The sequence below is a fragment of the Lagopus muta genome, chromosome 5 (assembly GCF_023343835.1).
Source record: "Lagopus muta isolate bLagMut1 chromosome 5, bLagMut1 primary, whole genome shotgun sequence".
NCBI lineage: Eukaryota > Metazoa > Chordata > Aves > Galliformes > Phasianidae > Lagopus > Lagopus muta.
In genome coordinates, this window is record NC_064437.1 from 41369047 (window position 1) to 41383941 (window position 14895).

General features: G+C 46.5%; 1 protein-coding gene across 1 annotated transcript in view; it reads left to right on the plus strand.

The window, feature by feature from the left end:
• Window positions 1-300: 300 nt before the first annotated feature.
• LOC125693397 (collagen alpha-1(XIII) chain-like) overlaps window positions 301-14895 on the plus strand; it is a 56266-nt gene continuing 41671 nt past the window's right edge. Inside the window, exons 1-10 of the mRNA XM_048945309.1 lie at window positions 301-321; window positions 1869-1904; window positions 2428-2454; window positions 5090-5140; window positions 8614-8649; window positions 10107-10133; window positions 10620-10646; window positions 11709-11735; window positions 11842-11868; window positions 12162-12188. Of these exons, the coding sequence (XP_048801266.1) occupies window positions 1884-1904; window positions 2428-2454; window positions 5090-5140; window positions 8614-8649; window positions 10107-10133; window positions 10620-10646; window positions 11709-11735; window positions 11842-11868; window positions 12162-12188 (270 nt within the window). The 5' untranslated portion in view covers window positions 301-321; window positions 1869-1883. The remainder of the gene's footprint in view (window positions 322-1868; window positions 1905-2427; window positions 2455-5089; window positions 5141-8613; window positions 8650-10106; window positions 10134-10619; window positions 10647-11708; window positions 11736-11841; window positions 11869-12161; window positions 12189-14895) is intronic.

Genomic DNA, 14895 nt, shown 5'->3' on the forward strand with positions numbered 1-14895 from the left:
CAGAGCCCTGTAATTAGCTTGTTCTCCATGGACTTGCAGATACCTTCAGAGCCTATGCAGGCAGCGAGCTGTGGGTAGAGCCACGCTGAAAGGAGAGAACATTTTACAAACAGGTGATTAGGAAACCAAAGCAATCAGAGCTCATGGTCAACAAGCTGTGGAGAGATTTTTAACTGTTCTGTTTCCTAAATCCTTACATATGATTTCTTTATATCAAGCATTCCCTTTGGATTGTCAAGCTAACTTTGATATTTTTTTTTAATTTTTTTTCTGTGTGCATGTATTGTGTTTCAGGGCACTACAGGAAGACCAGGACTTCCGGTAAGTACTTCATTCTTTCTTCTTTTGTTCTCTCTTTCTGTCTTGCCATACATTCATCGATAGACCTCCAAGATTTATTAAGCTGTGAGAAGGTAGCAATCTCACATAGATTCCTAATGTGGAAAAATAGCATATTGCCAACAGGTCATGGCTCCTAACAGCATAGGAGCAACAAGAGCTTTGTGGTACCAAAATGGCAATGTAGTCCCTATGAACCCTCCTACATTTGGGATACACTGCTTCTGAAGAAGCCTTTTTTACCTTGAAGTGGTGCAGTGTGCTATTTTCTCACTGATGGGCTTGGTAATTGCAACAGGATTTACAAGCCCTACGTGAAATTCCGCAAATGTGAAAGTCCATGGTAACCGTATCTGCATCTGGGATGGTTGTGAGTAAGGAAGGAGCACAGATTTGGGGATCACAGCAGCTTGCTTTCCTGGTGGTGGTTCTTTTATGATGCACAAAGAAACCTCTGCATGTTCATACACATTGGAAGTGGACAAGGCACAAAGAAGTGACAGCAGTGGGCTCAGTGTCTCCAGCTGCTGAAACTAAAAATCTAGGTTTGTGTCTAGGGAAGCAGCTGGGTGAAAAAGAACACAAGGAAATCACAGACATTGCTGGAAATGGAACTGGAAGGTTACTGTTGTGTCATTTTTACAAAACAGAACAAAAATTACATGCTTATTGAAGCCATAGCAGCTGATTACTGAAAGGATCTTTGTGACTGTCTTCCATATCTGCCCAGAGCTGAGTTTTGGCAACCAGGAATGCAGAAAGGGCTGATATTCACTTTTTAAAAAATGTATGAGGTAGAAATCTGCCTTATGGGTAAGTGGCTGAGGAAAATTGCCACTGGTCTTGTGGTATATTTGTTCATATGTTTATAAGGCTCTGTTCAGTGTCACCTGACCCAAAGTCATTCCCTAAACTGCTGTAGGATTGTTCACACCCTGACAATTCACTGAGTAGTATCTCAAAGGGGTAGAGGACACTGAACACAGCCATTCATATGTCTTCTTCCAGACATACTTTTTCCTGTGTCAGCTTGTTTTCCCACATTTTTTTTTCTTGCTTCTGGACAGGAGCATACTTTTAAGTCCAAGCGTGATAACTCTATAAATAAATAGCTTACTCTAGACATTACTTGAGTGAAGAAAGAGAAAAAATGTGACACTTGACTACTGCATGAAGCTGGTTCCCAAGACCTGGATTTTGTGAAGTGGAGGAAATTGGAATTAGACTTGGTTAGCTTGAAAAAATCTCTTGCCTTCCTTTTTCTGCCTAAATAATTATGTTATTTCTGTCGTGAGATGATCTGGCTTGCCTTGCACGCAGGCAAACTGGTGACTTACACAGATTCTTAAAGGCAGGTTGGGGTCCCCACAGACACAGTTTCTCTATAACTTGCTCTCTTCCTCTCTCAAAATTCCTGGATGCTTGCATCGCAGCACTTAGCTGCATCTGTGGCACAGCTCATTTGTACAGTTTTATGACCTTGCTTTTGGCCGGTTTCCAATTGCCTCTGGTTTTGTCTTCATTGCCAGGGAGACAAAGGCGCAATGGGGATTCCTGGACGGCCGGTAAGTAGAGACCTCTAGCGTGTTCCTTGTCCTCCCTCTCCTCTTTGAACCCTGAGATGTCAGAGTACTTCCAGGCTGAATCTGGGGTGGTGTGAGCATGAGGAGAGCCACCCTCTCCAAGACCCACACCTGAGGAAGTTGCAATGGGGTAGTCAGCCCTGTAAACCGCATACATGTGAAGGATGTTACCTTCCATTCTGCTAACCACGGGCTTGCTAACGTGCTCCCCTGCCCACTGCCTACTGCTGCCCTTTCCAAATAACCCTGCCCAAACAAGGGGTCCATGCCCTGCCTGGCTGAGCACTGCATTCTAGGACTGCTTTCCACTCAGGCAACCTGAGATAAGGATGGGAACGAGGGCTGGGGTGGGGACTGTGGCTGCCCCTCTCATTCCAACCCTGCAGCCCGGGTTTTGGGGCAGGGGAGTGTGCCCTTACCGCTGACGCCTGTGTTTGTGTCTCTTTCTCTTTCTCTCTCCCCTGCACCCTCTTGCATGTGGCTGCGATGGGTACAACTGACCCAGGGACTAAAAGGGCAACCTGGAGAGAAGGTGAGTTGGCTCCTTGCAGCCTTTAGTATCTCTGGCTGCCCTCCTGGAGGGCCAGCCTAAACACCTTAGCTGCAGCCCTGGCCACTGCAGCCGACTTTGGGTTTCCACACCCTGGGGTGCCTGCTCTCCCCCAGCAGGGTAAGTTTATCTCCCAGATTCCTCCCAGGCCACTCAGCCTCCAAAAAAGCTGTGTTTCTTGTTTATGACAATTTACTAACAGTGTATGAGTTGGCAGGCACATGCAAGGCTCCCCTCGAGGCTTCCTGGGTGTTAACCACTGAGTTTCTTCTATGCTGGCAGCACCGCTTGCCCTAATCACCCTTGCAGTTCCTCTCTGCCTCTTGGGTCAGCACAATTTCTGCTGTGAGCCACAGCGAGGAAAATGGGATGGCATGCTCCTGTTTCTGACATGGTGGGACTTGGCATCCACAAGAATAGTGATAATGTGCATTTGAGGTGTGTGAATAACTGGGAATTTGCAGCCAGAAGCAGCGAGTTATAGAAACTAGGAAAGAGATGAATATTCACCTAGTAGGGGAATCGTGTGTGGAGCATCACCATACCAGAGCCATTTGCTCCTTTTCATGGAAGATAGAAAAATGCAGCAAGGAAGAGTGAGTTAGGATGGAGAATCTCTCTCCTTGCTTTCAGGCTTCTGCTTGTTCATTGGAGCCTATAAATATTATCTAACAGACCAAGATTTCACTCTTAATTGCCCGTACTTCCCTAAAGCCCTCTGTGAGGTCCTTGGCAGTCCTAGCTTGGTTTTGCAGAGAGTTCTGTTGCTTGCAGGCTGCATGGTTTATGGGATGCTCCATCCAACGGCTGCCCTGCCCTGGGCACTTCTGGAGCAGCCTCTCAGGGATACACAGTGCTTTCTAAAGACACAGTGTTTCCTGCCCATTGCACATCGTGGGTGGCTAGGAGCTGAAGAGCGCCTGTTTGCTTTTCCAGCAAGGGATTTGCTGTTTTCATCCTCATCCCATCTGAGCTGATATGCACACAAACGAGGCTCTTCCCCAGTGCAGTCAGGAAGCAGCTGACGAGCTGCCCGTGCCTCCCATTTTCCCGGAGCTCGCCATATCCCTTTTTCTTTTGTCTCTGGTGCAGAATGTGTGAGAGGCTTCCTGGATATGCAGGTTATCTTGAACTGTGGGAAGGAGACAGCTCAGCTGCTGTTCTGGCAACTGTTAATTGTGGGTCTCTTATCAGCTGCCTGTTACTGACTTAAGGACTTGTTTCCATGTCCACTTAGTGCAGTTCATGCTTTGAAAGAGAAAAAGCCTTGGGCAAATTGTGCTGCACTTTCACCAGCAGCTTTGAGATTGTCAGTCAAGCAGATAGAGCCCATAGACCTGGCTGGTCCTGGCTCTGGGTGGGCTCTCAGCGCCTGCTGCAAGAATGAAGGCAGCCTGTGCCACTACTGATCCAGCCCTTGCATTGGGATCTACAGGGTATATGTGGTGTGCGGGATTATTGCTGCTGGGACCTCTGCACTGAGCCCTAAATGGGCTGGAAATCGACACCAAAGTCTCCAGCACTTCTTGCGGTGCAGCTTGATGTAGGAGAGGCAAGATCTCAAGTATTTCTGTGTTGGTTTTCAGGTACTAGAATGGTCTCAGAATTGATGTTTGTCTTAGGATCTAGCCCAAACTGAATCAGTGTGATACATCATTAATTATACTGCTTGTCTCCATGGCAGACCCAGTTTCTTCCAAAAAACCACAGTTGAGCAAGCCTTTTATTTTCTGTATTCCCCCTTCTCCGCTCTGAACACACACTTTATACTGTGCAGCATGTGATGCTGCTTCAACATCAAGTTATTTAATTTAGACCTAAACTTTTGCATTCCTGCCCGGTCATTAAGTCTCAATTGACCTATTCATAGAATAGCTAGCTTTGCAGTCAAAAAACATGGCCAGTTCATGTAATCTTAGTCCGTAAGATAGAACATGGTCTTTGGTATGGAGCTCTCTAGCCAGTGTTTCCATACTGCCTACAAAGGATGTTCTTAGAAATGATCACCAGAGAGTATTCAGAATCTGTGGGGTTTTCTTAGGTAATTTTTCCCCACATGTTTTGCCTGTTTGCAGAAGACAATATACAACATATGTGACGTATTCTTTGCTTTACAAAGAATATACAGGATGGGCAGAAAGCAGTCACTAAAATGTAGCTGTGTCTGGGGAGGAGTGTGGAAAGTGCTTACAAAGTTCCAAACTGTGGGTGTGGTGGGACCAGGGACTGAGGGTGAGCATTAGCAATGGAAATTATGGAAAAACATTAGTATTCTCTGAAGTTGAAGTCTGACCAGACATATTCTGGCAGCAACAGGGGTTTCAGGCAGTCTTTCACATTTGCAAGGGGGCAGAGCCTGTGTTTTGCCAACAAGTGTTTTACACATTTATAATTTTACTTGCTGCACAGCTTCTATTTTTTTGTTGTGTATAGATAGTCCCAAATGACATTTCTCCTCCCGGAGTGAGCTGGGGGAGGCCAGAATGGCAGCTGCCGCATGAGTCCTGACATTCTTATACCTTGAGCAGCCTCATTAAATCTCAGTCTTGATGGAAATGTCATTTTCATTGTATTTTCACCTTTTCTCACCCCTTTTCCTTTCCCTGTCTCTCTGCAGGGCGCTCCAGGAGAAGCAGGCATGTCTATCATTGGGCCCCGTGGTCCACCCGTGAGTGACTTTACTCTCTATTTTTGACTGATTCAGGATGTGGGCAAGTTACAGGGAAACAAACATTTAGGAGGGGCAGCAAGACAGCATCAGCTGGAGAGAGCAAAACCCCTGTATAATGTGGTTCCCATGTTGAGCCAGGCTTGGTTTTATACCGCTATTATATACTATGTATAATGAAATTACAGCTCGTACTTCAGAACAGACAAAGAAGCCTCATCTTACAAAGAAACTATAGTCCTGTCTTTGAAAGGAAAAAAACATATTTCCTTCTTGCAACAGGACCACTCCTGTTTTTGAGGAGAACGTGCTATTAGCCTGGCTGATTTCAGCCTTTGGTTTCATTAGCGAAGGACAAGCCCCCCTGATTTTGCAGAAGAGCAGGATCAGAGCTAAGCTGGTGACTAGAGAACTCACAAAGATGGATAGATCAGAGTTGTCCAGAGGTCCCTGCCAGTACCCAAAGCCTTGGAAACTCTTTGCCAGTGTAGATGCTGAAAACTTGAAAACCCCTTTGCTGACTGGGGAGCAGAGGAAAGGCAAGGGAGGATTTTGCACCCCACTCCAGCAAAAGCAAGAAGTCAGCCAGACAAAACTTCTTGCAAGTGTAGGGTCAGAAAAAAGCAGGCCGGCACAGTATTAAGGGCTGGAGCACTTAAGTGCCCTAAACACTGGATGTTTCTTGCTCTGCACTTCAGCCATCAAGCCTCTGCTTTTGTGCAGATGCAGCCAGTCCTCCTCACTCCATCCCTGTGCAGCCTTCTCTGGAGATTTCCATGAGAAAAGACCCAGGGACTTAATTCTCTCCCTCCCTCTGCGCACTTCCGATTTTGATTAACCTGTGAAGAGCACTGTCCTTGACCTGCCAAGAGGATGGGCTGCTGGCGACTTTTGTTTCACAGCAGAGGTCAAGTGAGAGAGACCTAGGCAGCACGAATGCTTGGCTACATCTGGCTTTCCAATTAGCTTTCCAAAAGAAGAGTTCCTAATAAGTAACAGCTTTGTGGGCTCCCAGGCCCACCTGCGTGGCACACTGCAGTTTGAGAAGCGATAGAACTGAAGCAAAAGAATTTCCTTAAGCATTTGTTACACAACAGATCAGCCCTGGTCACTTGGCCAGGTGAGGAGGGTGGGCTGATGGGTTCCTCCATGCTAATCTCTGAGAAAAGCCACCCAAGTGCCACAAGCAGTTTTTGGAGGGTAAGGGCTGCATGTTTCTTCTGTTTCTCTCAAGCTGTAGCTCTCAGCCTAGTATGAAACAGCAACAGGAGAGAAAACCTGGTGGTCCTCATCGATGTAGGACCTGCAAATGTAGCTGGGCACTGCTCTTTCCCTTAAGAACATGTGCCTAGTCTGCAAGACAGACTTAATGTCTCTTTCAGTGCAGCCTCATTGCCTTTGCTGCCATTTGGGAAAGCACAGAACATGTTGAACCTCTAAAAAAAAAAAAAAAAAAAAAAAAAAAAACCCTAAAACCAGAAAACTTAGATGGCAAGTGATTTTTAAGAGGAGTTTTTGCCTACCCCAGCTCCCCGCTTCTCTCCCATAGCCCTTGTGAAGATGATCCCATTTCCAGGGGAGCTGGTGGTAGGTCAGAAGGATGGCTGAGCACCGAAGACAAACACAGGAACCCCAGCCAAGGGGCCACTTGGGAAGATGTGGGATGAGAAATAGTTTCCAGATTTTCATTTGAAGGTTAAAGCTTTTGCTCAGAGCTGCTTAACTCTGGCCAGAGAGGGACAGTATGCCGATAGTGGCAGAAACAGATGATCTCCATGATTTGGCAGCTCCCGGGATTACATACTTCATAGGATCAACATCTTAAAAAGAAGACAAGGAAAAACAGCTACCCAACAAAAACAGACTCTTGGAATCACTCACTGTGAACTGTTGTTTTGGCCTGATACCGTGCAAATCACTATGCCGTCCTCCAAGGAGAAAGAGGCAGCAGTCTGCAGCCTAGAGAGGAAGCCAAATTGCACCATTTCCAGATTTTCTCCTTAATTCTTTTTTTAGCACTTCTTGTCTGCGGAGACTTCCAGCAGGGAGCCAGAATTAATGAATTGTGGCTAGGCTCTACTTGATTTTCGCCTTTTCAGAAAGCAGTGGTGGACAAATTCTTTAATTTATAGCTGATCTTCCCTCCTGGTCACTGGCCAATGGGACCAGGTGGTTTTATATATATCTTGCAATGCAAAGCAAAGTTGACCAAGTTCAACTTAGTGAAACTAAGAAAACAATGCAAACGTAATCAGGTCCTGCTAGCACTGTGTATAAAAACAACTGTTTGGTGCAAGTCCAGGCACTCTATGGTAGGGGCAGCCCTCAAGTTGTGCAAAGAGGTTATTTATCCCCATCCTCAGCAGGACTGAATCCCCACTGAGCCTCTCTGCAGGGGCAGGGAGGCTGGAAGAGATGCAATCTGAAGATCTTACTTCTCCTGGTGATGAGGCTATGAGCTCTGTCCCAAGGGGACTGCGTTGCTTTGCTATGGCAAACCTCATCAGCGCCTTGAAGCCGGGCCAACCTGTACCGTTCTTTCCCTTCCTCTGGATTGCTCTGGTTAAGGTGAAAAAGCAAACTCTTTCTTATACCCAGGTCTTTCCTAGGAGACAAAACACACAATAATGATCCTCAAGTAAACTGGTATCTTTACTAGATGCCCAAAGACCTAGGGTATCTGTGTCTTGGGATGTCACAGAAGAATTATGTGAAGAACCATTTTTTCTTCTTTCTTTCTGCCCCCTCCTCTCACCCACCCCAGTGTGTTCAAGCGAGTAACGAAGAAACTATTAAATATATTGCAAGTCAGTGTGTTTACTATAACTATTCTCAAAGTGGTAGCCAGCCCTGGCTAACCAGGAAAAGGCAAAGGTAAAGGACTTGGTGCTCACATTCCTTATAACACCACTCCTTTTTCTCTTAGCTCTTAGATGGGAAAAAGCAGGCAAAGAGAAAAATCGTACCTTGGCCAGAATTATTTGTGAGGAAAATGAATGCACTGGGACAAGACACAGGGGAGGGAGGAGACGAGGAATGGCTGTATTTAGACACCAGTGACCTGCAAGGTTTGTCTTGTGCAGAGCAGCATCCTGCATTAAACGCCTCCGGTTTATGGCAGCAAGAATTGCCATAAAATGAGCTCAGCCTCTGGAACATACTCCAAATGGCTCATGTATGGGCTAGGGACACCCACTTAATTAATGGAGAAACTTCAAGGAAACTGCTTGCAGTCCAAACTGGACCTGCTCCAGCATTTTCCTGGCCCTGTATAAATTGGAGTGGGAATGTGAGATTTCCCCTTCTTCCCCAGTCACATTCTCCTTGGAGGTCTTGGGTAACTCCTTGGAGAGCCATAGGGATAAATGGGCACAGGCTAGAGAAAAGGTTTTATAGATCATAGACAGAACTTAGGGTCCATAGGAATCCCTTTTGGTTCCTCTAAACTGCTGTCTCTGTTTCATCTTTTCCAGGGACAGCCTGGAACAAGAGGTTTTCCTGGATTCCCGGTAAGTGTAACTGCTAGATTGATGAGGTACGTGTGTGTGGTATTACTAAGCAGTGTCATTAGTGCTTGCTGTACCTTATCATCTGTCTGATGCCAAGGATCTGATCTGATACTCCTGGAAAAAGTAATCTTTTCTTCATTTGCTTTCTTCTTTTGTTTGTCTTTTGTTTGTCTTTTTTCTTTTCTTTTTTTTTTTATTTTAAGTGATGCTTAGGGGGGGAAAAAAAACACACCAAACTAACCATAGTATGCCAAAAGGAAATTAATTAAAAAAAAAAAAGAAAAACATAAGTGTTAAAATAACATAGTTGAAGCCCAATCTGTTTAGTAAAAGAGAACCATTCTGAGAAAATACTCCCCAAGCAAAGAAAATAGTCTGGGTACGTGAAATTCCAACCTTAGTTGAACTTTTAGGTGATTCTGTAGTAGCAATGAGCATCTGTAATCCAAACAGGGCTCTGTGTGATGGAATACAGGTGGGAACTGGGTTGAACACCATGGTCATGCCAGAGTGAAAGGGCAAAAAGCATAAGAATGTAGGGGGGATTTTTCTCCAATGTGAAGTTACAGATGGGTAAGGGAATGAGAAACAAGCCTAAAAGAGGACAAAGCACATTTCATTTCAGCTTTACAGTTGCTGACAATGCTCTGTGGAGCATCAAGGCTGCTGGAAAACTCAAACGGTTGCTACTTATTCTTATGCACTTCTCCTGGACAGCTAGGAAGCCTAAGGCAAACACAAACAGCCCTGGCGCCCTGGCTCCTGCCGAGCAGCTGAAGCTGCTTCTCCAGGACACACGATGTGCCAGAGCAGGTCTTCAGAGGAAGCTCTTGCCTGGAAAACAGGAGGAATTGGCCACCTCTGAGCCAATCTGACTCCGCAGCTCTGCCCTTTGTGAGAAGGGGGGCTGTGATCTGCCCTGAGGCTGAAGAGAAGCAGATCTCTCCTGGCCCTTGTGGTCTTTGGCTTTTGGAGCAGCAGAGAACAAATCAGCCCAGCTCATGAGAAAGTGTCGAGTGGGATGGTGCTCCATGGGGCCTGTTTTTCATCATATCGTACCTTCAAAATGCTGCTGAGCTCTATGTCACTTTTTCCCTGGGACACTTCTCTTATACTATCGTTCGCAAAAATTCCTCTTTTCCCAATGGTCTTTTGAAATCCGAATCTCCAGATAACTGTGCTGATTTTCAATGAATTGATGAGATGCTGCAAAATTTGAAATGCTGAGGGTTTTTTTTTCCTGCAAATTGCCAATGGATAATCTCTCCTGCTTTGCTGCTGAAATGGGCTGACAGTGAGAAGGTCCCAGCAGAAGCAATCAGGAAGCTTGGGTGGTACCCACCTCTGCAGTTTTGTGGCACATAGTTTTTGCTGGGGCAGGTGGACAGATGCTCAGGTGAAAGCATTTCTCATTTTTTCTCCCCCCTTTTTTTTTTTTTGTTTTTGTTTTCTTTCAGGGTCCTATTGGCTTGGATGGCAAACCGGTAAGCAAACAGTCTCTCTGGAGGCTTTGTGCCCTGCCACCTGCCAGGTCCCACTCTCCTACCAGCCTGCATGCTATAGAGTATGTTTTTAAGAGGATTATTTTGCAGTGTCATGCGCATGCATGGATTAAATGAAAATCAGAAGGTTGGTGGGCAGGTGGATGCCACAAATGCCTTGGGGGAGTTGCAGGTGGCAAGAGATTAGGGAGAGCAAGCGTGGCTGCTTCCTTTCCAGGCAAATCTCTGAACCAGCACCTCACAAGGGCAGCAGCCAACCTGCTGCAGGGAAAACCTCAGTGTTTTGGGTGTTGGGGAACAATGTAGTGTTAGTTATATGAGCAAAGCTGCACATGTGTGGCGTTGTATCTCTCTTGAGAAATAATAGTGGCTGTGAGTACCTCTCAAGGCAAAGGGTAAGCAGGTAAAGCAAATATCTTTTAGGGGTTGCAGTGGCTGAAGCTGAGGGATGTTTTCTTTCTTTTGCAGGGTTATCCTGGACAGAAGGGAGAGATGGTAATAACAACAACAAAAATTATATGTGCTAGTGGTTGATGGATTGGTTTGAAATGGCATTGCCTCTCAGCTGGAAATAAGCTTGTAGGCAGACTAGTGGTCCTAGCTTCAGCTAATGGCCTAGCTATGTACCTAATTCTGTAACTTCATTGCAGTGTGGAGATGCATGCCTGTAATCTTTACATTATGGCTATCAGATTCATCATGTCACAACAGCAACTCTGTAGTTATGCATGGGATATGTTTTCCTCACAGTTAGCAATTATGTTCTTTAAATATACTCTGGGAGCTGACATTTTTTGTGGTTGGCCTCATAGCAGAAGTAAAAGTTGATGGAAAGTTTTTGAAAACCCATCTGGTGGCTTTCAACTTACCTAACAAAAAAAAAGTGTATTATTGGTTTGAATGCTTTTCTTCCCCCTCTTGAAGGTCTGTTACATTTGTGCATCATACCAAAATGCTTTCATTTGGGAATGATAAACTTGGGTTATTCTTCATGGGAACCCAAGTGTGATCTTGTTTCTCTCAACTTCTTGGATGATGAAATCCCCAAACATGAGCACACCAAAGTAGCAGCTCTGTAGTCAGCTTTGCTCAGTGAACTGCTGGATGTTTTCTTCTGCAAATTCTGTTTCTGGAGCCCAAGAGTCAGTGTAGCCCTCTGGCAAGCACATGTTGAAGATCCCCATCCCTGCTCCCTGGAAGAGGGTGAGCTGCCATCCCCCAGTTGCACAACCCTAGCTCAGGCTTCAGTCCTGGCTGCTGCTTGTTCGATCTCATTGCATCTGCCAAGGAGACATGCTGACAGCTGAGGTCCAGGCAACAATGAGGGTGTGTTTTCCTGATGTTTTTTCCCCCCTCCTTTTAATAAATCCCCCCCATGGTGCAGCCAGAACATGTGTGCATTTTCACTCCTCCTGAGTAACAAAGGGAACCCAGAGCTCTCTTGGAAACTGTTCTCCACAAAAGTTTGTAAAAACTGAGGTTCCACCTACTCCCTACACTGAAAGCATTTGTCGCTGTAAATCCATCTTGTATTCATGACTATGTGTTTCTTTAAAGGGTGCCACAGGTCCCAGGGGACAGCCCGTAAGTACCCTATATTTTGTGTTTGTACCTCCCCCATCCCTTTCCTCTTGCATGTACAGAACCTCTCCTTTACCAAGAGCCTTTAAAAACCTCATCTCTTTTATAGGGACCCCCAGGACAAAAAGGAGAAAAGGTAATTTTAATGGGCAATACGCTGAAAATTGCATGTAAAAAAATGAGCAGAGAAGTGGGCTGGGCTAGTGCTACTCGGTTTGACTTTGAGTGACTGAGAGATACAGGAAAAGCAAAGGGCTGCAGGGTCAGTGGGTGGGAGGTAGGCTGCTTATCGAGTGCAAATTGGCATAGTCTCACTGAGTTCAATAGAGCCATCGTGATTTACACCTTGTGGATCTGCCCTCCAATGTCTATTTTGGTTCTCTCTGTTCGTGGTTTAAACTCTTTTCTTTTAATCCCCTTCTTACGCAGGGTCAGTGCACAGAGTACTCCCACAGGGTAAGTCATTAGCGTTATTATCGTCTGTCCTGTGCCTTCCTGAATGTTAATCCCCCTTTCGTTTGAATGGCTTTTTGTTGGAAATATAGATCGTTTCATGAACAAGATGTGTCACCCGGGCCTGAGAGCAGCGCTCAGCTGATTGATGTGTTTCACAGAAAAGCTGTAGATAAGGACTTCCAGGAGGGATCTTGGCTCTCTGCTCTCTTCCTGCCACTGAGGCTGACCCCAAGCTAAATGCTGACATTTCTTCTTTCTGCAGAGCCTCTGTGCTGCAGCATGGTGGGGGGAAGGTAGGGTCTTCACCCCAAAACTCAGCGAAACCTGAAGTTTCTGTAGGAGCAGAGAGCACCGGCTCAGTCCCACTTCCACAGTCTGCCATGGGAGGACTGGTGGCAGCAGCCTTTTAACGAAAGCCAGGCTGTTGCCCCCTTGCCTCTGTGTCCTGGCATGGCCAGCATGTACTGCAGCCAAGAGAGGAGAGGGTACATCATGGAGTTTGAGGGGATTACAGAGGCAGAATTTAACCAGCTCTAAAAACAACTGGAGTGCTGAAAATCCACTGGAAATGCATTGGAACAACATCATATGAAGTGGCTGGAATTTGTAATCTGGGTGTACGGGGAGACAGGCTTAAGGGCTTTCTGTTTATTTTTGATGAGCCTCTGGACAATTAGCTGGGCTCTGGTGCCTGTCCCAGGGGAGCAAGGCCCTGGATGCTCTGCGTAGCGGAGGCAGGAGCACAATCTCAGCTGGCAGCAAGAGAGATGGGAGCTGTGGGCAAGTGCCAGCTTGGGTACAATAATAGCAGGTCAGCTGTGTTTATTTAGGTGAGCCTGCTCACTAGATCGTTATGCTAAAAAGAAGCTAAGAACAATGTTTGCCCAAGCGGTGTCCTGGATTCTTATTACAGTCTTTGGCTCCTGCCTGTCCTCAGAGCTCAAGGTGAAAAGCAGGCATGGGACTGACAGAAACACGTCAAAGCAAAGGTGCAAGTTGTGCATCACTGGGAGCAACCTGGGGCTAGGGCACACCGGTTTGGTGGGCTGGGCTGTAGGCATCCTGGAGGTAATGTCACAGGGCTGGGACAACAGGGAAGAGGTTGGTGCAAAGTCTCACGTCCCAGCAAAGCCTTGGTGATGCCTCCTTGGCTCTCCCGGGGTAGCACTGGTCTCACTGAGCCAGCAAGCTCAGCACTTTAAGAAACCCTTGGGTCCTTCCAAGGTAGAGATGTGCTTGTGGGAAGAGTGGTTGCCACTAGATCAGCTCTAGGGTGGGCTGTCCTGCAGTGTCAGGTCATAGGCAGCAAAGCTGGGGCTAGTGGTGCAAGGCAGCCCAAAGAGTTGCAGTTCCTTCTCTTCCTCCCAAAATCAGAGTGGGAAAGAGCCTTGCTGTATATGTGCCCCACATTTGATTGAATTGCAATTTCTTGTTTTACTGGTTGATGAATACTTTTGTCAAATTTTTTGTTGGTTGTTTTTTTTTTTTTTTCGGTCAAGGAGGTGAGAACCAACATCCTGAAAAGCCAGAGATGTTTCAGTTTTGTTAGGTCTTTGTTTTCTTAGGAAGGAAATATAAGGTTAGGATGTATGCCTTGGCTCATGTTGTAGTTTCCTATTTTTCCTTCTGTTTGGCCTGTGGCTCTGCAAGAGATGATCTCAGGCATGAGGCTGTCCCAGAATGCCACCCAGGGCTTAGCACTGGGAAGAGAGGAGCAACTACACTCTGTCTGCTCTCAAAAACAGCATGTGTTTCACTGACCCCCTGTTGTGTGTCTTCCCTGTCCCCTAGGAGTACCTAAGTACCACCCTTGCAGCCCTGCGCTCTAACCAGATCCTTACGCTGAAGGTTTGTGGGTAACAGTCCGATGGAATGGTTCTGATGCAAAGGCACAAGGCATCCAATATTGCACGCTATTCTTTCTGGGGTCCAGAGGGGCAGGGCTGGCTGCAGGAGGTGTCAGGCTCCTTCTCTAAATGATCCTACTTGCACCCACGTCCATTGTTAGATCTTGTCTGTTTTTGGAAGGGCTCATACTGCTTCCCTCCATTTTCCCCTTCATCTTTTCCACCATCCTCCCTCTGCTTCCCTGTGAGCTGTGTAATATTTCAGAATCAGTGTATTTGAACATGGCCACCTGAGCAGGGGGCGGTGATGCTGCAATATTGGATGGCCATTTCCCTTTGCAACAAGACTGTGTCCTGGCTTTTGCTGCCAGAGCAAGGAGTGGCATTTAAAGGGACTGAACAGCACTGCTGGGGTGCGCGGTCACTGTGGTGGAAGACCTGCAGGCACACCTCTGGGATCCAAGCACAGCTCACGTGGGGAATGGCTGTGCACAGGGGCACAGGCTTTTTGACTTGAGCACAGAATGCTCCTTTCTCTTCTCCCTGTGTAAATTGAGAACAGCTTCAATGGAAAACTGATAGGAACAGGAAAGCGGATCAGGCCAGGGGAGCATTCCTGGGCCTAGAGCTGCCGTGGTGACTGCCAGGCTGACAGCAGTGTGTATGCAAGTGGAAACTGGATACTGCAGGAGGATGAACAAATGCTCCTGAGCTTTAGTGCATTTGATTGCTGTGTGTCCGGGTCAGCTTTGTGCACTGGGGCAGCATTCCTGGCTATAAGCAGTTGGAGGCTGCTGTTACTGCTAAGTGAGGAAAATCAAAGTGCAGGCTACCAAGGCAGTACCTTGCTCAGGGCTCAG